At 41.2% G+C, this 24300-nt stretch overlaps 1 protein-coding gene across 1 annotated transcript; it reads left to right on the top strand.

The window, feature by feature from the left end:
* The first annotated feature begins 11478 nt into the window (after nt 1-11478).
* Nucleotides 11479-24093, top strand: MEPE (matrix extracellular phosphoglycoprotein). The gene is given in 4 exon segments (XM_003790023.1): nt 11479-11532; nt 15493-15546; nt 16547-16645; nt 22621-24093. Coding segments are annotated over 4 exon segments (1680 nt in total).
* The last annotated feature ends 207 nt before the right edge of the window (nt 24094-24300 follow it).

Raw genomic sequence — 24300 nt, 5'->3', positions numbered from 1 at the left:
ACTCTACGAGATAATCCATGGCAGACACGCCCCCCCCCCCACCAGATAAGTGTGTAATAAATGGCTTCTCAGCATGGGTTATACTGTGGGTGGACAGGCTATGGGCATTAGGGCAGCCACAAGATAGATGCTTCTCAAAGATCACCCTGCCCCTCTCCCTGGGGTCACCCTATACCCTGCCCCCTCATTTCAGGTCCCCTTTACGTCCTTCAACATGAAGACTCAATCAATATCCTCCCTTGGGCAGCCTTGGTAACCCGTGTTTAATCTATGGGAGGCATTGAACATGCCCCTGCCTCTCAGCTTATTCCAGTGACACAAATTCTATATCCTGCCTCTTTTATGGCTATGTTGATTTTCTCTCATTTCTTTTTAATTTTAACAAAAAGGGTAATGCAAAACAAAGGAGTAAAATGAAATTTTACCCTTACAAAACGATTGCTTCTGATGTAGGTTTCAAGAGTCTTTTCAACAATAAACGTTGACTTTCTCACCATTGTGATTCTTTCTATAAAAACTCCAATCCTTCTCCAGATGATATGAGTCTCATTTTTTTTTTTGAGACAGAGCCTCAAGCTGTATCCCTGGGTAGAGTGCCGTTGCATCACAGCTCACAGCAACCTCCAACTTCTGGGCTCAAGTGAATCTCCTGCCTCTGCCTCCCAAGTAGCTGGGACCACAGGCGCCCTCCACAATGCCCGGCTATTTTTTGGTCGCAGCCGTCATTGTTGTTTGGAGGGCCTGGGTTGGATTGAAACTCACCACCTTAGGTGTATATGGCTGGCTCCTTAGCCACTTGAGCCACAGGCGCTGAGCCAATGAGTCTCATTTTTTAAAAAATCAGCATTAATTAAAAGTAAACCATGATACAATTTCTTGGACCTTTTGTTTATCTAAGTGCAGTGCAGCAAATATTATGATCTCTAATGGATCTCTCAATACTCAATGGATTAAAAACTCATTGATTTGATTTGTTGCTTGAAGAATAACGTCCCAAGCAAATTACATTCTGTATGTCCTGTTCTTTCTGAGAAGGCTTTTCCCTTGCATTTCACAGCTTCCAGGGTCCAAGAAGATAAGACCTCCATCAATGTATACCTCTCCTTTTAAAATACAAATTCAACCCTCATATTTTATTTTATTAATATTTTATTCAGCAAACTTTTTCTGTAAAAGACCAAATAGTAAATATTTTTGGCTTTGTGAGCTATACAGTTTCCATCACAATTACCTCACTCTGAGACTGTAGTGAAAGCAGCCACAGAAAATATTTTAGCAAATGAGAATGACTATGTGCCAATAAAACTTTATTCGCCAAAACAGGGGAAAGGCTGGATTAGGCCCATGGGTCATAGTTTGCTGAATCCCCTTTCTGAATGATTGTATAAAGTCATAAACCAAGAAGAATTAATTATTTTAAAACATTGGCTGCTGTTAATCATTTATAATATTAACAAACTATCAATGAACTCGCTATCTTTTTCTTTTCTTTCTTTTTGCCTAACATGAAGCTTTGGCCTCTGTTTCCAACTGTATTTAAAAACTCAGTAAAATTTCTGGCATTTGAAACAGCAATCTGTGGGTCATCTCCTTTTATTCAACTATTAATAAAGCGCTTCTTGTACTTTCTGGACCTAAACACAACAAGAGGTATTATCTTTGATATATACTATTTTAAGATAATTTTTCACTATTTAGCTATTCTTTGAATTCTATAACAGAAATTATAAGATATGTCTCTCTACTTAGTCAGCTGAGGGAAAATTTGATCTTAATTCTAGCTGTGGGACAGTTGTATATAATCAACAAAGCAACATGAACCATTACCAATGCCGAATAGAATGGGCTATCCCCAGATCCAGTAGACCCAATGTTTTCAGAGCATCTTTCCGTGAATGCTCAACACCTGATAGCTCCCAGGGAATGTCTAGAGCACACTGTGTCCTTGAAAATGGCTGCAGCATCAACTCCCATTCCACAAGCTCTTCAATGTGGTATTCCCTCTTCCCCGTCCAGGGGTGGAGCCTACTTCTGCACCCCCTTCAATCTGACTGCTTTGACTTACTTGTGGAGAGTGACTGCTTACCAGCCCCCGGCTTAGCCACAAACCTGGCCTGGCAATCCCTGCTTTCTGCTCAAGACCCTGGGACTCGCCAGATACAATAGGAGAACTTTTGAGAAAGAACAGAATATAACAAAAGTAATTTGCGTGGGAACTTTTATTCTTATACCAGCAAATCCAGTTAATGAGTTTTTAACCCACTGAGTATTTCAAGTGCCAGGTCAGTGTGTGGGTAGGAAAGTTCAGCCTGTTCTGCTGTGGGGAGGACACAGGGAGAGCCTCCTGGGCACCACTGATTGCGCAGCCCAGCCAAGTTTTCAAACGATTCCTACATCTGCCCCTCTCTGATTGTGTCACACGACAGATCCCAAGTGAGAACCATGAAGGTGAATCAAGTCAACAAGGAGAACCTTGAGAGAAAAGCATAAATTGGCAACTCAAACTGCTAAGTTTTGGGGTGGTGTGTTACCTAGCAGTGGATAAGTGAAACAGGAACTGACAAGCACAGAGAAAGTCTGGGTTTGTGAGAATTAAGAAAGTCATGACAAAAAGCTAAAATAAAACAGTAACACAATGCCGATAAACATGATGTTAAAAATTAACAACTGGGAAGACTATGCCTGAATTTTGTAAGAAAATATGAATGCATGTCCAGTACAGTGAATAACTTACGGTAAGTGTCCTCATGCTCAGTCCTAAAGAGGAGATTCTTCATCCTGAAAAACAAAACGGCAACCTTTGCAAAAGGCTATTTTGAGAATGAGGGATATTTTCCCCTTGAGGTCACACAACAAGTTTTGCAGTCACTTCCAGCAATGTCACCAAGTCCCGAAGGAAAGGGCTGGTGTCATTATAATTACATTTTAACAACATCCTCTGAGTTATATTTTAAGGTGTAATAAGACATCTTTCTAATATAAAAATAAAAGCAAATTATATTGACATGTCTTCTCTTCGCTGGTAATAGCCGAATGGATAAACAAATAACCCGGGGAAATGAACGGGCAGCTCCGCGGCGTTCCATGACCCTCCATGGTTCTGGGTCTGGCTGAAGTTTTTATGGACTTCTGTTGAAATTCCCGAACACTGAGAGAAAAAATAATAATAACTGAAAATAAAAATTGTTTTGGGGAAATGGGAAAGTTGGTTGTAAGTGAGAAAAAATGACCTTTTTTTTTTAGTGCAGGGTAAAGACCTCATGATTAGGAATGAATATCTTCATGAATGAACGTATTTAAAACCAAACATTTTCTTCTGCTAAAAACCGGCCAGGACTTGCAGCACACTCTATTTTGGAGATCAAAAGGAAATAAATACTTCTGTGAACTGCCTGGAGCCTTGACAAACCTAAGCATTTGTATGATAAAGAGGAGATTGTGCAACGGGGCCCCCCTGTCCTACTTCGGACACTTTAGAGGTTTCCCCTCTGATTCCTGAGAAGAAATACTGTTCGCTTTTTGTTTATGTAAATTAGAAAATAGAGAGTTATTTCAGTTAGTGGGAACATATGCAGAAACATAGACACTTCTGTCTCAAATGACAGCAGGGAATATGTTACCTCAATATGTAAGAATCCGAGAAGGACCACGATCCCAGGAGACAAGAAGATCTCCTCCAACACTGAGTTTTCTAACATACATAGGAGAGCAATTGGCCCTAGAGCATGATGACAGAGAAGATGGGCCCAGAAATAGAAGAGAAAATAAAACAAAAATCCTTACTCTTGGGTGAGGTCCCAAAGATGAAGCTAAAAATACAGGTTTCTGGTTGCCTAACATTCCACAGTAGCACTTCTGTAAGTTGACCATCCAAGGAACTGTAACACACTGGTCAACATACAGAGGTGGTCAACATAGGAAACTAGGCCTGCTGTGCTGGTAGGTACATGGGGTGCATGTCTGGTCTATGAAAATTAGGTCAACTTAAGGAGGTGCTCAATGTGGGGAGGTGGTCTGCTATGGAGGTTCTCCTGTACTACGTATGTGGTTGCTTTTGAATGATTCCTGCACCCACCCTTCAGTATAACGTCTGATACTATTTATACAACTATAGGAATAAAAAACCAATAAACATTTTCTAAGGCTATATCATATATGAGGCCCATGCCAGGTGCCAAGTCCTTTAACTGGATCAAGTTATAAAGTTAATTTTATGGAACAGCGTAATAGCGGTAAGAAATAGAGGTAAGAAATAAAAAATCTCCCACAAGGTGAAGCATGTTCCATGGCCAACTTTCATCTGCCATCTCTTTGAGGAACAACTCTATGAGCCAGCCTGGCCCAGCCAAGCCAGGCTAACCACATCATCGCTGCAGGTATCTGTTCTCCCAAACCAGGAACCAGGAACCTGGAGGAAGTTCAAGGTCCATTTCTTGCTTTTGTCTATTGCTTCCTCATTTTGTTTATTTTGTTTTGTTTTCCAGTTCAAGTGAGATGGTGTGAGGATAAATAGCCTTTCCTTTTACACAGCCTGGTTTTAACTTTGGTTGTTAGTTCCTAAGAAATGTTATGGTAAAACTCTTCATTATAGAAACACAGTTAGGAAACATATGTTGAGTTTTTGAAGTTCAAGCTCAACACTGGGGGGCAAGTTTCCAGAAGGTAGAAGTAAAGTCTCTATCTTATGTGACTTTGGCCCTGCTCACGGTTCTAATTTTTCTTCCTAGCATTTCATCTCTGCGGTCTTCCAGCCAGCAGAGGCTCTTGTTCTTTGTCGCTTTTGTCAATTGTAGGTTCTAAATTTAAAACTCAAGTTGAAATATTTTTATTTAGCTTTGAATTCATTTTAGCTTGGGGAGAATGTATATTTAGGTCCTGCTAGTTCACTCCACGGTAGCACTAGAGCTAGCTCAGTTTTTTCCCCTCTTAAAATGCTATGAGTTTTCTCTAGAACACTTTTTTTCTAGAACAAATTAGATATTTTCCCATCACATAAATGAAGATTCTCCTCCATTTCTCATTCATTTCTTTCTCATGCACACTAAAATTCCTCTTATTTTTTTGAGACAGAATCTCACTCTGTCACCCTGGGTAGAGTGCCATGGTGTCATCACAGCTCATAGCAACCTCAGACTCCTGGGTTTGAGCCATCCTCTTGCCTCAGCCTTGTGAGTAGCTGGGACTACAGGTGCCTACCACAATGCCTGGCTAGTTTTCATATATTTTAGTACCGATGATATCTTGCTCTTGCTCAGGCTGGTCTTGAACTCCTAAGCTCAGGCGATCTACCCACCTTGGCATCCCAAAGTGCTAGGGTTACAGACATGAGCCACCATGCTCGGCCACTGAAATTCTTTTGAAAGAAAGAAAAACAAAGGAAAAGCGTATTTGAGTAATATCTGATACTATTTATACAACTATAGGAATAAAACAACCAATAAACATCTTGTAAGGCTGTATCATATATGAGACACAAGCCAGGTGCCTACTCTTTTACCCAGATCATTCAAGCTATAAAGTTTATTTTATGGAACACTGTAATAGCTTAAAACACTGCGTAAGTTGCAAGTTGTTATGGAAATTCCTGAATTGTTCATTGCTTTTCTAGAAAATCAGGTTGAAAATGAGCATTTTTGTCATTTTTTTGCCTCTGTCTACTGTTTGGAAAGCTTTGCACTTCTGTTCGTCTCCTCGTTCACTGACCCTCTTGTTTGTTGCCTTTTTTCCCTTGACTCTCATTCCCTTGTCCATCTCTCGCCACAGCCCCTAAATCCTTGGCACTTTGCTGAAATTTGGGTCATGAATATTTAGGATGTCTGGAGAAACAGACCATTACATTCTCTTAAACTTCATTGTGTCTTTCCATGTTTCATTGCCTTGGCCGCTCATTAAATAAATCATAGAAGAAGTCAGGGCAAGAAAATCAACAGAGGACAGAAAAGAGAGACAGAAGGATGTAGCCTTTACCTTAATCCTAGATGATCATTGAAGGTGGGAAGGATGGGCGATACTGGTAGCTACTTACCACTTAGTTATCCAATTTAGCCACTGGGTCAAGTGCCTTGTAGAATTTGTTAATTTAATGTTTGTGCTGACCTTAGGAGATAATATAGCGCAGTGGTTTTAAAACCTCACTTTGGAGTCAGAGCGGCTAATTGTAAATTCTTGCTTTTCTACCTGGCAAAGTAGGTGACCCTGAGCAAGTCACCTAAGTACCATATGTCTTATCACTAAAATCAGGATGATAAGAACAGTACTTACACCATAGATTTGTCATGGGGTTTACATTGTAATTGAGTTGATACACCACACTCAAAATAACACGTGGATCATCATAGTCCCCAAAGGAAAGTTTAGCTTATTACTATGCTTCCCATTCTTAGATGGAGAAACTGAGGCACACAGTAGTCCAATTTAGTTGCTTAAACAACTTACCCCAGCAAACAAGCAACAGAGTCAGGATTTGAACTCAGCTCTGTGTGACTCCAAAGCTATTAGAGTTAAATGTCCCCACTGTCAATGAGGGCATTCAAAGACTCTAGCATCAAGGTTGGATAGCTGTGAATCAACAGTGGCCCGGCTCAATAATTCAAATTCTGATTCTGGCAAGCATTTCTGAAGCCAGCTCTGGACCCTCCGATGAGGATGTGCAGAATTAAATAAAGCAAAACGTGGGATTGGCCCAAACTAGAAAAGGCACCATTTTCTCAGCCAAAACTGTTCAAAGCCTAAGGATTTTTAATTTGTTTGATTTTTTTTTCTTTTTCTATTTGGGGAGTTGGTAAAAATTGGGAACTTGTATATAAATTGCCTCATATATCAATTAGAATCTGTTAAAACTGCATTTAAGGAAAGCTTACCTAATATTTTATTAATGCTTATAAATGTGCATATAGTTCTAATATAAATAATCCTCCCAGGTATTACAATATTTTAAGATTGAATGGAACCTTCTAAACTATTACAATAATGATTTTGGCAGCCAGTTTGAGCAAAACAAGAGAGTAGGCAGTGGCCTAGAATGGTTTATTCTAGGGTATGTTCTCATTGCTTCATTCAGAAATCCATTGTCGGCTAGGTGCAGTGGGTTGGGGCTGTAAAACTAGCACTTTGAGAAACTGAGGCCAGAGGATCACTTGAGTTCAGGAGTTCAGTACTAGCCTGAGCAAAGCAAAACTCCGTCTCTACTAAAAATAGAAAAATTAGCAGAGCAAGGTGGTGTGCACCTGTAGTCCCAGAGGCTGAGGCAGGAGGATCACTTAAGTCCAGGAGTTTGAGGTTGTTGTGAGCTAGGCTGAGGCCACAGCACTCTAGCCTGTGAGAAAAGAAGGAAGGGAGAAAGGGAGAGAAAAAAGGAGGGAGAGGGGAGAAGGAAGGAAGGAATTTAGCATCCTAAATTGACCATTTTGGGCTTAGCACCTGTAGCTCAAGGGGCTAAGGTGCCAGCCACATACACCAGAGCTGGCGGGTTCGAATCCAGCCTGGGCCTGCCAAAGAACAATGACAGCAACAACCAAAAAATGGCCAGGCATTGTGGTGGGCACCTATAGTCCCAGCTCCTTGGGAGGCCGAGGCAAGAGAATCACTTAAGCCCAAGAATTTGAGGTTGCCGTGAGCTATGATGCCACAGCACTCTACCCAGGGTGACAGCTTGAGACTCTGTCTCAAAAATATAAATAAAAAGCAACCTTATTCTTCAAGGTGCTCAGGGCAAAAACTTGATATCATCCTGATTCTTGATTTCCTTCTTACAGCCCACATCTGGTATCAGCAAGTCCTACTGGCTTTTCTTTCCAAATATTCTCGGTATATCTTCCTTCTTATCCCCCTTTCTGCCACCAGTGAGGTTCAAACCCCACTTGTCTCTGGCCCAGATTATAGTTAGGGTTTCCTTGCTGCTCTCTCTGCTCTTGTCCTCCCTTATTCACTCCTTTACTAATTCCGTTGCTCAAAACCTCCAAGGGCTTTCCTCCCGCCTAGGGTAGCATCTAAAGCCTGGCAATCGCTGCCGAGCCCTTACAGTTCACCACTTACCATCTCTCCGCCTGCATTTGCTGCTACTCTGCTCATCACTCTCGCCAAGATGGCCCTGCTGCTTCTGGAACCCCCAGGCTCTGCTTTTCCTAGTCCTCCTGCCTGGAATGCTCCTCCCACAGATCCTCACGGGGCTACCTGTCTGTCTCAGGCTGCGTATCCTGGGTAACAGAACACAAGGGTCCTTGGTAAAGAACATAGCTCATTTCTCACACTTCTGGAGGCTGGGAAGTTCCAGGTCAAGGTGGCAGTAAGTTCAGTTTTGCTGTCTGGTGAGGGCTGGCTGTCTCTGCTTCCCACCTTGTCGTCTGGAGGGGATAGAGGCTGTGTCCTCACAGGGTAGAAAACCAGAGGGGAAAAGGTCCTAGTTCCTTCCCTCTGGCCCTTTTATAAGGGCACTAATCCTATTCATGAGGACTCTGCCCTGGTGACTTCATCACTCCCTCAAGGCCCCATGAGTTAATACTATTATGCGGGGGTTTACCTGCTAACATGCCAAGTTTGGTGGGACGCATGTACTCAATCCACAGGGAGGACTTACCTCAAAAGTCAATTTCTCAACAAGGCCTTCTCTCTGGCTAAAATCTCAACCCCGTGTCCCGCCCTCAATGCATGTCATTCCTCCTCACTACCACACTTCTTTCCATCAGACTCAGTCTATGTCACTCTCTAATCTCACGCATTTTCCTCATCTAGCTCGTTCACTGTCTGTCTTCCCTGCTGGATTCCAAGCTTCATGCAGACAGGGATTTTTCCTGTCTGGTTTGTTCACTGCTATTTCTCCAGTGCCTGTCACGTAGTAGATGCTAAAAACATCTTTGTAAATGTTGCTGAATTTCATTCAGACAAAATTGAAATTATGAACATTTTACATAAAAGGACAGCAAACATTTTTTCCATTTATAGACTTGTTGGGTATCCAGTCAGTCCTAATGAACAGTTCTGAAATCAATCCTAATTACCTGACAACATGATGTCCAAACTGGGGTATTTATATTTTCTGTTTATCCCACTTTCTGGAACATTTGATAGCAGCTTTTCACCACAAAAACATTTTTAGATTAAAATTACTTTGCCCCCTATGGTTATCTGTGGGCACTCGCAACAAATTGTTTGCTAGAGCTAACTGAGCCCCTGCTGATTGGCCCTTGGCAACTCTAACAAACTTTAAATTTCAGCAAAATGCCCAGAGATTGCTAATCCTGCAGAAGAAGCCAGGTATTCTGAAGCTAAAACATACCAGGTAATTTGATTCTCTTGATATCCTTGATAGCAAATGGCTTTATATCAAAATTAGTTATATTTTCAAGATGCTTGCCACCCAGGTGAGTTCTTATGAAACTCTGAAAATTCTTATTTGAAAATAATGCAAATTAATTGAAATTACTCTCTGTTGAGCAGAAGTGTGTAGCATTCAGTGCTTTGTTTTATGAAATAGGAAGTGTTACCAAGCTCTAAAAATCATAAACTAAAATTGACAGTTTGGGAGCAAACCATCTCCTTGACTATCAGCATTATCAATATGCATGGTACTCGAAGACTCTAAGATTTTTCTATCTTGTTATTTATCAATCACAATCGGGAGAATCTGATCACATTCATACTTTCAAACCTACTCTGTGCTGCTATTTCTACTGGTCAGCATGAAGTCCTTTCCGAAGTGGCTTACATGATCTTTATCCAGAAAAAAGTTGGAAGGCTAAATTATCAGATTCAATTAGAATTAAGATCCTAAAAATTGAATTGCTTTAGAAGAAAATAGCCTAGGATTTTAGAATATATTTCATAGTTATATTTATTTCTTCAAATAAAAGTTTCTACCTTGAAAAGTTTAAAGATTGCAAGAATATTCAGGTAATTTTGCCCATCAAGTGTTTTTCCTTCAAGTCATTTCAAAGACTGGTAGGATAATATTTTTATGTTGGTTGCTATATATCTCTAGGGAAGTCAGTAAAATTCTTTTTTTATGATTAAATCATAGCTGTGTACATTAATGCAGTCATGGGGTACAATGTGCTGGTTTTATATACAATTTGAAATACTTTCATCAAACTGGTTAACATAGCCTTCGTGTCATTTTCTTAGTTATTGTGTTAAGACATTTATCTACATTTAGAAAGATTCACATGTACCCTTATAAGATAAACCATAGGTGTGATCCCACCAATTACCCTCCCTCCACCTATCCTTCCCCCTCCCCTCCCTCTCCCCTTTCCCCATATTCTTGGGCTATAATTGGGTTATAACTTTCCTATGAAAGCTATAAATTAGTTTCATAGTACTGAGGGCTGAATACATCAGATACTTTTTCTTCCATTCTTGAGATACTTTGCTAAGAAGAATATGTTCCAGCTCCATCCATGTAAACATGAAGGAGGTAAAGTCTCCATCTTTCTTTAAGGCTGCTTAATATTCGTAAAATTCTTAATGTTCATCAAAACCAACAGATTGGGAGTCCAGAGCTATGCTAACCCTTTTTTTTTTTCAATCTAATGGCTACTTGACTTAAGCGAACTCATTCACTCATCTTATAAAGTTGTGCCTTTAGTCAGAAATAAGTGTTGGTGTTTAAAACATCATTTTGTGGATCCTGATATAAAATATGATTTGCTTTGACGTCAACTACCCAGAGGTTTTTCTATACCATGAAAGTTATTGAAGGTGGCATAGAAATTCACTGAGATCACTGGCTCTGTAGCCACTTTGCCCCTTGATATCTGTGAACTGTAGAGCAAGTTATCTGACCTTTCTCTGTCTACCCAAATCCATGGGACAGGCACAGTAGTGCCACCTAACCCACAGGGTTGTTGTGAGGCTCAAATAATTTGAGTACGTGCAAAATTCTTAAAACATTTTATGGCTCATTTTAGTGTTGTAAGTGTTAGCTTTTAATACAAGGATTGCATAAATCATTTCACTGTCTCGTTCATCAACGGCTGTTAATTCAGACACATTCCTAGTGAATATGAGGATGTGTATGGGGGGTACCAGTTGGGAGGCAGATAAGATTTCATTCCCCTGGGTGGAATCTGCTACCTCAACAGACTTAGAGTCCGTTATGCACTGCTCCATTAACTGAATATTATTTTGAACTATACCAAAAATAGTAAATGATCTCTTTCTAAAGAGGAGAAAATTAGGGCTGATGATGGAGCAAATACATGTGTCTGTAAAATCCGTTAGGATCCACTGACTTTATTTTAGTGGTGCTAAAGAATTTTCATTCTCACATTGGAATAACTAGACAGGTAAAAGGTCAGAGATTAACATATCCGCACTCGGATATAAATAAATCATACACAGTTTATACAAAGGAAATAAGACCGCTGGGGGAAGGAAGTTTATTAATACACCCCTGTGTTTTATTTCTTCTTATGACTGTAGTTCATCATCAGCAGTGCTTTAGGGTAAAACATTATTGTCTTTTCACAGAAATTCTCAAAGATGCAAGGTGTCTGTGTGGGACTGCTCCTTTTCAGTGTGGCCTGGGCAGCAGCAGTAAGCATTTACAAATTCATTTATAAATGAATTCGATGTTTCATATATAATCTCTCGCTGTGTTTTTTTAAAGCAATGTCTATAAGAATTAGTGGCATTTACCTAACTCAGTTACAGTAAAGTACCCAGCGAATGGAAAGCACCCAGTCCTCAACACAAAGGCCTGCCACGGAGGAGGCTCTCGTTACACCCGCGCTACATCATGGGATGCCTTGTTGTACTTAAGAGACCAAAACCAATATTTTTGGGAAAAACAAAAGCTGGCCACAGCATTTCAAATCATCTGACGCTAATGAGTGACCCCCAAAGACATATTACAGCATGTCTAAAGAGCCTTTCAGTATTATTACTAACACCTGAAAGAATTTTAGCGTGAATATTTTAAGGCCATCCAACTAGACATTAGAAATTGATGGCAATGCAAAAAAAAAGATGAGAACTTTTCTGTATTTCTCACAATACCCCAGTGCTGTGGGACCCTGCTGTTGGGGTGTAGGACCCCCAACTTAACCCAAAGCAAGCTCCTATTTCCTTTGTATCTTTTCTTCCCTGTGACTCACCCAGAAGAGTATTCAGGATGTGAATTATCCAAATTATCTTGTGAAAACGCTGACTGTCTCAGATATTTTCTGCACTGCAAACACAGTGCTAATTAGATAATGTCTGAGCAGCATCCCAGCTACTGAGTAACCTTTTCAGCTGGAGAACCATGGAAACAGGTGTTTACTCCATCACTAATCGCACTGAAATATAGGTCCTTGGGCACCCAGGTCCTCCATGAGAATGGCAGAAGTTGAGGAAGTATGTCCCTGTCTCAGCATACATGCCCCCCCAGCCTGGGTGGCTGCACCGCTCACCCCTGACACCTGTCAGGCCAGCTGCACATGACCTCGCCATCAGGGCCAGAGGCACACACTCAGGCACCACAGTGGTGGCGGAGTGTGCCCCACCCAGCTCTGGCCAACCAGCTAAAGATTTTATTTTGAGGTATACATTCCAAGGAGCCACGGGAGGGGAGCTCCCTGGCCATTCTATGGTGTGAATGTGCAGTGTCGACATTGAACCCATGACCACTGGGCACAAGAGGGGGTCAGCTTTCCCCCCCAGAGGTGGACAGTGCCACCTCCACTGAAGGGCACATCCCAGCAGGGAACAGACACAGAGTGAGTATGAATGGAGAAGGGAGGGTGCAGATTTCAAGTGAAAGAAGCTCAGCAAGGACAGGGAGGCAACATTTGGAACTCCAAATGGTTAAATGGGATGTTTCCTCCCATGTATAGAGATCCTATTTTATCCTAAATTCTTTGATGATAGATTTGTGGTTTAAGAAATTAGTGTATACTGAGTCACTTGAATATGTCTTAGAATTAATCATAAACCAAATTCCAAACAATTTAGGAAAGGAAAAAAATAAAAGATTTTTATCGGGTCATGCAATTCAATTAAGATTCCTCAATATGCAATATCTATTTGCATCTATCGATATCTATTGACATCTATCAATATCAATATCTATTTGTGTAGAAAGACTTTGCTATGAGTCACAATAAGTCATGAACTACACACATGCTAAGGTACGCGACACTGTCAATGGTGTTTTTAACACACCTGTGTGTGCACGCGTGCTCTGTAAGAAGATGCCAAATACCCCAGACTGTCTTTTCTTTCTTTTGCTTAATGTCTGTCTGTCTCCTTCGTTTTTATGTTTTCTTCTTCTTACAGATTTGTTTCCAAAACTATTTTCACTGTTTTGGCATTTTAAAGAATGACGCAAGGGTCTACATTTTTGTTTGTTGGCTTATTTCCTATTCATATGCGGGTACAGATGTTTAGGTTACATTTTTTTCGCTTCTAAGGTAAAGTTCAGGTTGTAGTTGAAGACCCAGGGGCTGTGCTGAACACTGTTCCATTGTGCACATCAGGTGAGATCCAGCCAATTGCCCTCCCTCCTACCCCCAGTCATCAGAAGAATCAACATAAAGAAACGCTCTACAGAATGTCATTATAAAGTACGCCCTGAAGATACTTAATATAAACTTCAGGAACATTTTCTTTTATTACTAAATTTTTTTCATATTTAATCATTTAAATTTAATTATTTTAACTCTGGGACTTTGAGACAGAGGATTTAGATGAAAATACCTTCTCTTCTCCCACTACCACCACCAGCTGTGTGTCTCTTAGGAGTTACTGGGGACTCGGATGAGATTATCCATACAAAGCAGTTTAATATATAAATATGAGGGGTTTTGACAAACTATTGCTTGTTCCTAAAATGAAACAGAACATATTAGGCAGATACGCCTTGGAGTCCAGCTAAAGAGATGGATTTTCTCAACTTTTGAGATTTTATTTCTAAGATGATTTTTTCAGCCACACTGTAGTCAGGAAAAGATAATCCACAATCGAGAGTTCAGTAGAGGGATTTACTGGGAGAACTCGCCATAAAGTACAGGAAGGACAGAAAGGGCAAATCAGGTGTGACACGGGCACCCAAAGATTGAAATTACTCCCACCCCTCGGGTTGGAAGGAAAAGCAGGAGGTGGTGTCTCCAGTCTCCTCTGGGGACTAAGACCACAAAGGAGTCGGATCCAGTCCTGGAGTTGGGGTCCCAAAGACAGAAAGCAGGGGAGGAAAACACCTTGGCTGCTTCTCCTTCTACCTTCCAGTCTCAGGCCACGACTCCATCAGCCAAAGCCAGACTGAAGCCAGACGGCAAAGGAGCTTGGGAAGTGAGATTGGCAGGAAAGGAGCTTGGGAAATGGGATTGGCAGGAATCAGCCCAGATTTCTGGGCTGGAGAATACTGGATCTGGAGCAAGCAGGAGAAATACCAACATCTGACTGCCAGTAACAATCTCTGTGTGTAAAGTCAAATGCAGAACTTTAAGGCTTATTCAGGAAGCAGGCTTTCTTGGTAACTGAGACAGCTGGGCTAAGTGGCTCTCATACCACCTGTCTTTGTATTTCATCTTTCCCTTAAGGGAGTCTCTCCCTGATGGAGCAACCCACCATGGTGCCTGCTTCCATGGTCGCACACAGACAAAGAGGAACCAGTCCCACATCTGACATGGGCTAGGAATTTGAACTGAAATAGAGAAATATAAGCACGGAGAACAAGAAAGTTATGTTTATTCCTTTCACAGAAAACTTGCTCCAGGATCCTCAGGTCTCATTCTGCATTCTGGCCTATGATATATAAACTTTAGGCCAAAAGCCTGAGACGAGCTGCAGGGGTCTATTTTTGTTTTTTTAGTTTTGGGCCTTTCTGCACTTCAATAGCTACCTCTCACCTCTAGGTACCCTCAAGAAATTCTGAACATTTTATATCAAATTTTAAAAAGACAAAAGAATTTGTCTCAATCTACTAGCCACCTCTATTTTCTCTTGCCTGAACCAAATGTCCAGCCAGGTGACTGACAGAGGAAGGTTATATACTTCCCTAAGGGGTGACCCCTTACATGAATGGTTATGGTTTTACTCCTGCTGGACCACCAGCACCCTCCCATTTTATCTCAATATAACAATTACTGAATTTATATAATCAGTGTGCACATAAAGTCCACATCCTTGAACTCTGATTTCAATTCACTTGTATTTAACAATTTCCAGCATGCCAGCAAAACCTTTTTTGGTGGATTCCAATGACAGCCACGCTCCTTCACTCAGAGTCGCTCCTTTCCCCCCACCACACCACTCAGTAGTTCTCTGAGCTTAAATCCTCTCTGTAAAGGAGGGAGCATTGTCTCCCTCTGAGGGAAGAAAGTGGGCGCCATCTTCCGTAATGTTGAAATAAATATTAAAAGTGAGCAGTGCCTCCATCTCTTTTTGGTTACCAATAATTTTCCACATGGACAACCCTGTGAGAGAAAAATAAATGAAACATTTGTTGTTTGAAGAAGTTAATGGGAAAGAAAGACTGTTCTATTTGGTGACGTTTTGTTCCTTGTTTCCTTTCAGACATTTCAACCACAGACGGAGAAAACTAAGCAAGGGTGTGTGGAAGAACAGCCGGTAAACAGAATTGGTCTTCTCAAATAACTCTTTTTCAGTTCTGTAAAGAAAAAGTCAATAGGAGAATATTTTAACTGTCAGAATAGTCTTGGGTCCTCATTGGAAGTGTAAGGTTATGCAGCATCGTTTTGGTACTTCCTACTGAACCAGGGATTGTAATTCCCACAAAGTGTGATTGAAAAGAGAAAGGCTTCCTGAATAGAGAGGAGTTTCTCCTCCACGTGGTTTCGTCCTTCAAATGAAACAGGGGTTTGCCAGGCAACATCCAGAGGAACGAGTAAGAATTCTAGAGTATGGTTACTAGCCAGCGATGTCTCTGCACTCATACACATGACAAACATTATTCTCTGAGATGACAAAAAGAGAAAACGGGGAAGGTGGCTAACAAGTCTTCGTGGGGGAATTCTGTTTACGTGGAGTTCCTTTTCCATCTGCATCCAGAAAGTTAAACAAAGCCTCTCAGGTTTGCACGTCACCAAATCACAGCTTATGTCTGCCTGTTGTGGTTTCTCCTGACAGTTCTAGAAAATTCTGTTCTAAGAACTAACAATCTTCTGTTCTTGATCTCAGCTGAAAATTATAAGGCCAAAACTTCAACTTTAAGAGCCTAAATGTTCATGCTGTGAATTTTGCCAATTGGACAACAGACACAAATATTGTAAAACCTGCCTTTCTCCTAATCCCCTCTCCCTTTCCCACCTGAAAATATTTCCAAATGCTTCATTTCCATTGGAATTTGGTAACAAAATTGATGCACCCTGGGAGGGAAAGCAGCAGTCAGTCACTTAGGGAAAACAGATATAGAGACGCCTGTTGCCTTCAGGGCCTGGCTGACCCACGCCCCCCTGTGGTTATAAGAAGTATTACCGTTTGTCAGAGGCAGATTCAACTTTGCCCAAGTTTGAAAAAAAAAAAAAATCTCAGACTATTAAAAAGAGAGCCAGAACTCTCCTTACTAAAAGATAAACCCACCTTAATATAATGTTGTGGGTTTTTTAAGATAATGTACAAGGGTCACCATGAGAAACATAGGTATTATATTTTTAAGGATGTTTATACATCACCTGGGAAGGAAAATTAAACTGACGGTTAGCTGAATGTTTGAGTGACTGTCCTTATCATGAACCAATCTCCAGACTGACGCTAGGAAAGCCTGAAAGGAAAGAGAAGCTCACTTCTGCCCGCTCTGGGGCCTCCGTCTCTGGCTGGCTCCTTTGCCCTTTCCCCCACACTCCTGAGCTCCTCGGCCTCTGCACTACAGAACTCTGGGCTCTGGACATTCCTGATCCCCATGCCGGCCCGGACCTTGCTCTGCCTCAGGACCTGCTACGCAGGTGTGCTTCTAGTGGACACCAGATGCCCAGGAACTGCTATGTTACCGCTTCTGAATAATGTTTGATCTTTTATAAAGAGGTTTTTTTGAACATATTCCACCATATGTTCTAATGGTGGGGATTTCACCAGGGGAAAGTTAATAGGAAAAGGTTTTTTGGCCTGAAAAGTGACACATTTTAGTGTCCCTTAAATTTATTCCAGGGATGACTCCGTGTCAGATGCTCCGAAGAGAAAGAATGAGGCACTTGTCCCCGGGACAAAAATAATTCTTTTCATGCCGTCCCTTCTTGCAGGCTAATTGACCAAAGGGCTGGAAACAGCTTAAAACACCATCAGCAAAAGAACTATTTGCTTTTTCCGAATCTGGCTTCATTTCCCCCTTAGAAGCACCGGTTTCCTTTCACAATGTTTTTTCTTCTGCTCAATATATTTGGATGGCATCTCTAAGACTACAAGTGTTTATGTAAGCAAGTTAAAATTTATTTATTTAACAAATGTATGTTGAGTTCTTTAGACTATTGTGTAAGATGTTATGTCAGATAAAAGATTGAGAACACTTAATTATTTCCTTCCACGATCTTAGAGTTAGGAAATAAACAAAAGGTACTTAACAGAAATTACAAATCAAGACAGAATGTGGAGGACTATATGAATGGGAGCCCCACAGACACACACCAAAAAAAAAAAAAAAAAAAAAAAAAGAAGAAGAAGAAGAAAATGATCTACTTAGGAGTTTGGAGTAGAAAGAAATTAGTTCCTGTTATGGTGTTCAGGGAAAGCTACATAATAGAAGTAATTGAGCTGGGCCTTGGAGGATGGGTTGGATTTGAGCAAACAGAAGTGAGCGGGAGAGGCCATTCTCCATGAAAATGAATCATATGAGCTGAGACACAGAGACAGAACAGCAGAGGAAACCAGACCAGCCGACCAATGCATAATCCATCCTGCAGTCAGTGATGCCACCAGAAATCATTTAACATAAACAAATGCAAAAAAAAAAAAAAAGAAAAGCCTTTTCTATTTTTTTAAAGTATTTTTTCCTACGTAAAAATGATTGACCATCGCATACTACCGTTTAAAAGTTGTTTTATATTTTCACTTTAAAAAGAACTCTATTTAGGGGTCTTCTAATAGCTATTTAGTATACGTACTTCTCTTTTAAAAGCAGTGAAAGCACCAAAAATAAAACAAAACTTCCCACTTCAGTGTAGGAATAGAAAAAAAATAGGAAGGGATTATTATAGTCTATTGAGTCTCTAACCCACCTGTTTAATTCAAAAGGTTCTATTAGCTATGAGTAAATGGATTTAATTGCAGAGGACAACATGAATGTCAAAGTAATACTTTCCAAGACTCAGGGTCTTAAAATAAGTCAAATGTTGAAAATGCCTTTTATTTAGAAATATGCTACATCACTACAAAGTTTATTTCTATTCTTTTTTCTTGTGGAAAAATCTCAGTTATTGTCAGAAGATACCAATATAAAAAATTGGTGAAAAATGGTATCACGATTTTAATAGATAAATCACTTCAAATTATACCTTAAAATACTCATGTAGACTGCGTCTTAGGCAGCTTCTTAAAAGTAGAGGGCTCTTCTATAAACCATTTTTATTTTGAAATTCAAGTGTAAACAGATTCAATTTCCCTACGCTTCCAACAGTTAACAAGATACATGTATAAAAACAAACAGTCCTTGGAGTAGAACAGTACTCCCGTTTGCGAATGGAAAAAAAAGAAAGAAAGGGATAGAAAGAGAGCCCAACTAAAATTTAGAATCCATTTGGGACAACATACCATCATGTGCTACAAGCTTCTAGAACTCACAGCCAGAGGATGCCGTTCAGGCAGAACCTGGGCAGGGAGGTCCAGAGCGAGCCCCTCTCCATCTGCCACTATAGCCAGTGTTAGAGAAATCCAGGGACTGGGAGAACAGCTATGCATCTGATAATCAGACAGCTGTCACTGCCATCGCGAAGGAGAGCAATCTATCGTTCAGTGCAGGGCTCCATACACCGCTGTATGAAGTCATGGTGACTGTCATTTATATAGAACTTGTTTTATGATAGGTGTGCTAGAGGCTTTATGTGCATTGTATCATCTAATAAAACCATTGCATTCTACCAGCAATCCTGAAAGGTAAGTATCATTTTTCTTATTTTATAGCTAAGAAAGCTGAGGCTCAGAATAGTAAAATAAGGCTCCCAAGATCACAGAGCTCACAAGTGGCTGCATTAGGCCACTGATGCTAATACATGTGCTCATTCCACAGCAAAACTACGTTCGATGAACATGGGACTGGGGGATTAAGAAAGACCATCTGGCAACCCCCGCCTGCTATTTCTCTGTGCACTGATCCCTGTGATCCTGGCTTCCCCGAGTCCAGCTTTTCTGTCCTCTGCTATTTTCCCTACACTTTTGCCCCGATAGTAAGAACTTCCAGCTGACTGCTTTCTTTTTTCTCCATCCAGGAGGTCTCACCTATTTTGACATCTTTAATTAACACTTCTAAGATGAGATACCCACATCTCTCAAGAGCCAACATGTGGAAGTGGTAGCCAAAAAGACAGGACAAAATTAAGTCATATTGGTAAAAACAGGGCTATGGCCAGGGCGAGGAAGCTCATGGGTGCCCTGGGTTCTGGGCTGGTCAGGCCACATCCAAGTCTGGGGCTGATGTGGGACCCCACAAACTAAAGGGGGATCCATCATCAAGTGATGGGTCTAAACATAGTGACCTCATATGAAAAACTCCAAGTGTTAGCCTGTAGAGGGGAAGCATCCGTGAGTTTGGAGGAAAATGAAACGTCTTTCAACCCTGGCAGGGTTTCAACCTTAATAGTTGTTGCATCAAGATAAATGGACACTAGTTTCAGGTTAAAAATATTTTTAACTGAAAAAAATTACAACTAAACATAGGTGAAAAGGTCTGGCCTGAAAAGTAATAAGCAGTTAGGCCAATAATGTGGGTTGACCATAGGGTCTGACACATGGGGAGGACTTGTGCTGGGTGACCCCTGAGAGTCTGTGATACCAACTCCAAATCTCTAACTGGATATTCCCTTAACATCAATATGCCTAAAAGCATAGTCATTATCTTTCTCATCCTGCCTTCATTTTTACATCTCAACGTTCTAGTTCATTTTAGTTATTAAGCCTTCTTCTATTTGGGCACCAATAAGAAGGTTTTTTACCTGATAATGTCTTTCTTTGGCTTAATCCTAACCCAAGTGATTACATTTCATTCCTGGATATTACAAAAGTCTCCTAATTGTTCTTTCTTACTACTGTTGCTTCTAAACTCCTGATTTTCTTTTCTTTTCTTTTTCTTTCTTTCTTTTTTTTTTTTTTGAGACAGAGTCTCACTATGTCACCCTTGGTGGAGTGCTATGGCATCACAGCAACAGCTCACAGCAACCTCCAACTCCTGGGCTCAAGCGAGTCTCCTGCCTCAGCCTCCCAAGTAGCTGGGACCACAGGCGCCGGCCACAATGCCTGGCTATTTCTTTGTTGTAGCTGTCATTGTTGTTTGGCAGGCCTGGGCTGGTTTCGAACCCGCCAGCCTCAGTGTATGTGATCAGGGCCCTAACCATAACGGGCACCAAGCCCTGATTTTCATTTTGTTAATCTCTTCTGAAATTTCACAAGCTCTTCATACTCTACGAGACGAACCCAAATCCTTCACCCTGGCATCCCAGGTCCTATCAGTCTCCTGTGCTCCTTTTGTCTTCGCAAACCCCAGTAGGAATGAGACCTACTGTCTCTGCCTCACAGCTCTGCCCAGCCCTTCTTGCCCCTCTAGGCCGACTGCCTTTGCCAATCCACAAGTCACCAGGGATTGCTCAGAACAGGTAGCACCCAGCACCATCTCTTACATGTCCCCTCCTCCGTAAATAGCTCTCATGTTGATTTCACATTACTCACCAGTTCAAAGGCCTGTGTGTTGATGTGGTAGGTCCTAGCTCACTACAACCAAAAGGTGAGAAGAAAGTACATCCTCATCCTTTACTCTGGAACTGCTCTGTTGTTCAAGTGCTCTTACCTGTGTGGTACCAGAGGGGCAAAGGAGGGTGCAGAAATTAAATTCCGTCTGTTTAAATGTAAGATTACTTAATAATGTGAGGAGTTCATTAAATAAATTCTGCAGTGTCTTTTAGATAAAAATACTCAGCTCCTCACTCCCCCTCCTCCTTGCTCTAAGATGACATCCAGGGCTGGGCTATAGCATCCAGTACGTATCACACACCACACGTACAAATGTGGCTTACACGGGAGTGGAGAGGAGGACTCGGAATCCTCAGATGTGCGCGGGACAATGTTGCTTAACCACCTGTTGCCTGCTTTTCCTGCTGCATCCTAATTTTTGATCCTCTTTGTCTGATTGACTCACATTTGTCCCATACATGTTCCCTCTAAGTTTCTCCTTTTAAAGCCTCCTCACTTCCTCTGTGGTGACATGCTCTGGAAAGCTCCCATCAGACTCTCAAATGTTTCTATGTCCAGCCTATGTCACAGAGACATAGTGAGTGGCACAGGGCAAAGTCAGACCAGCTCCCCCGTCTTCCTCCCCACATTGTTCCTGCCAAGCTTACCGAATCCTGGCCGCACCCCAGGCTAGCAGAGCCCAGGCCTTGAAGCTGATCTTTCCCAGAAAGGATAAATCAAGATACAGACGCAAGCACTTTCCTCTGCCTCCCCCACTTCCTCTTTTTTATCCCATTTTTCTCCCACGGTTATTTCTTTTCTGGACCTTTGTTACTTAAATGTATGGTCTAGAATAGTTCTCAGAATGACGTCTCTGACCAGAGCATTCGCTTCATCTGGGAGATCATCATAAATGCACATTCTAGAGCCCCACCCCGAATCTGCTGAATCAGAAACTCTGGCCTTTGGGTCCAACAACCTTTGTTTCAGCAAGACTTCCACGTAATTCCGATAAATGCCAAGTGCCCTTATTAGATGACAGAGGGAGAAGAAAATGAAATTAATGAACCCATTTTCAGACAATAGCTAGGATTTTAAAATGCTGTAAAATCCTTTGTTTAAATATCTGAAGTTGAGTATTACCTAGATTCTTCTATTTGTAGATTTTCCTGAATTTTCTGTAAAAATTTAAAAAAAAAAGAAGAAGGAAGAGAGGAAATAACAGAAAATTCTTCCTGTAGGCGGATGGATACCTCTGATGATGAGGGGAAAGTAAGAGGAGAAAGAGAGATTAATTTTTTAATTAATTTTAAATTATATTATTAACTTAAAAATATGAACTCCATTTCACTTGCAATGACTTACTAGTCAAAAGATGAGGAAAGATCACACTCTTTGATCATATTTTCCTTAAATTCAGACTCCCCCCTTCAAAATCAGGCCCTAAGCTCCATTTCCAAATTTATTTCTCTTTCTTTTCTTTAGGATTTCTCTATACCAGCCATACAGATTTATTCATATTATCTTTCCACTGTTTCCTGTTTCCAAACAACTGAATGTGCCATTCAATAAATATTCTTAAAATATCCTCACCATTTCCCTCCAATATATCTGAATCTTACACATCACACATTTTTCAAGTTCATTCTTCTTTCTCATGAAACCTGTGGCCATTCCAGAATGACCTCTACCAAAAAACCTCTGTTGAATTAATAGACCATTTTTATTAATCTGGGGGGAGGATTAATATTGCCTAAGAACTGTTAGATTTTGTACCATTTTACATAAAATAATCACTTGCCAATTGTACTTTAGCAGGAAGAAAAAAACAGACACAATATCACTCTTCATCATTCTGATACCGGAAGAAATCAAGAGCCATTGCCTAAAGAAAATACTGCCCAGGAAAGAAAGAAAAATGTGTCCCTTTCTGAATCCAATGAAAATAACCAAAGTAGTAAACCCTCAAGTCTCCTTGCACATAGACAGACACTGAAGGAAGACTACAGTATCACTAACAAAGAGAATGTCCACAATGACCTAAAGATGTCCATGTATCTCGAGTCACCTGGGAATAATGAAGCTGACAATGGGGATGATGCTGTCATCAAACTCCATGACCAAGAGGAATATAGCGCAGCTCTCATCAGAAAAAACACGCAGCCTGTAAAGGGGCCAGTGGCTGTGATGAAACTCTTAGGGGAAGCAAACAAAAAGAACAAACCTAGGAATGTTCTACACAGGATTGCAGCAGGTGTGAACTATGCTACAGCCCACTCAAAAGATAAAAAGAATCCTCAAAGACATTCCCAAGTCCAGAATAGTCCAGTAAAAGCCAAAAGCAGTCATCATATCCAACATAACACTGGCTCCCTGAAACATCCCTCAAAAGTCAAAAAGATCCCCAGTGATTTTGAAGGCAGTGGTTACTCAGATCTTCAAGGAAGAGGAGACAATGATATCTCTTCTTTCAGTGGAGACGGCCAACCTTTTCAGGACATTCCTGGTAAAGGAGGAGCCATTGGTCCTGACCTGGAAGGTATGGATATTCAAACCAGGGTTTCAGGCACAGGGGAAGCTGAGACTCTCACTCCTGACACAAGAGGGCCAGGTCATAATGAGATCCCAGAGAGAGAAGAAAATGGCGGCAATGCCATTGGAACCAGGGATCAAACAGCAAGACAGCCAGGTGCTGTTGATGTCAGTCTTGTGGAGGGCAGTAACGACATCATAGGTAGTACCAACTTCAAGGAACTCCCTGGAAAAGAAGGAAACAGAGTGAGTGCTGGCAGCCAAAACGCTCACCAAGGGAGAATAGAGTTTCATTACCCTCATACGCCCTCAAAGGAGAAACGAAAAGAAGGCAGTAGGGATGTAACCGAAAGTTCCAATTATAATGAAATCCCTAAAAATGGCAAAGGTAGTACTAGAAAGGGTACAGAACATTCTAATAGGAACCAAGCAGGTATAAATGGGAAACAAAGATTTTCTAGTAAGGGCAAGAGTCAGGGCCAGTTCATTCCTTCTCATGGCCTTGATAATGAAGTTAAAAATGAAATAGGATCCCGTTATGGCCCGGATACTGACAGGGATATAACACACAGCAGAAAGTATCATTATGCACCCCACAGACCAAATAATTCTGTGAGAAATAACGGTATACCACAAAGGAAAGGCCCCAGGGGTTACAGAAGACCCCACTCCCACGGGGGGGTTAGCTGCCCTGGAAAGGATAGTAGCAGTGAGTCATCTGACAGTGGCAGTTCAAGTGAGAGTGACGGAGACTAGTCCACGAGGCATTTGCAGACGGGTCGCGGCGTGAAGGGCTGGCCATCTATGCGTCACCATAGAGGAAAGCCACCTGACAGCCAACCCGATGAAGAGAGGACAGATGAAGAGCGGGAGGGTGATTGGTGGGGTCACCTCTATGGTTTATCTTACAAGGGTACAAGTGAATCTTTCTAAAAGCAGAGTATGAACGTTTTAACTCAATAG

Source organism: Otolemur garnettii, unplaced genomic scaffold (assembly GCF_000181295.1).
Source record: "Otolemur garnettii isolate 467f Iridium unplaced genomic scaffold, OtoGar3 scaffold00039, whole genome shotgun sequence".
NCBI classification, from domain to species: Eukaryota; Metazoa; Chordata; class Mammalia; order Primates; family Galagidae; genus Otolemur; species Otolemur garnettii.
This window is presented reverse-complemented; position numbering and strand designations above follow the sequence as displayed.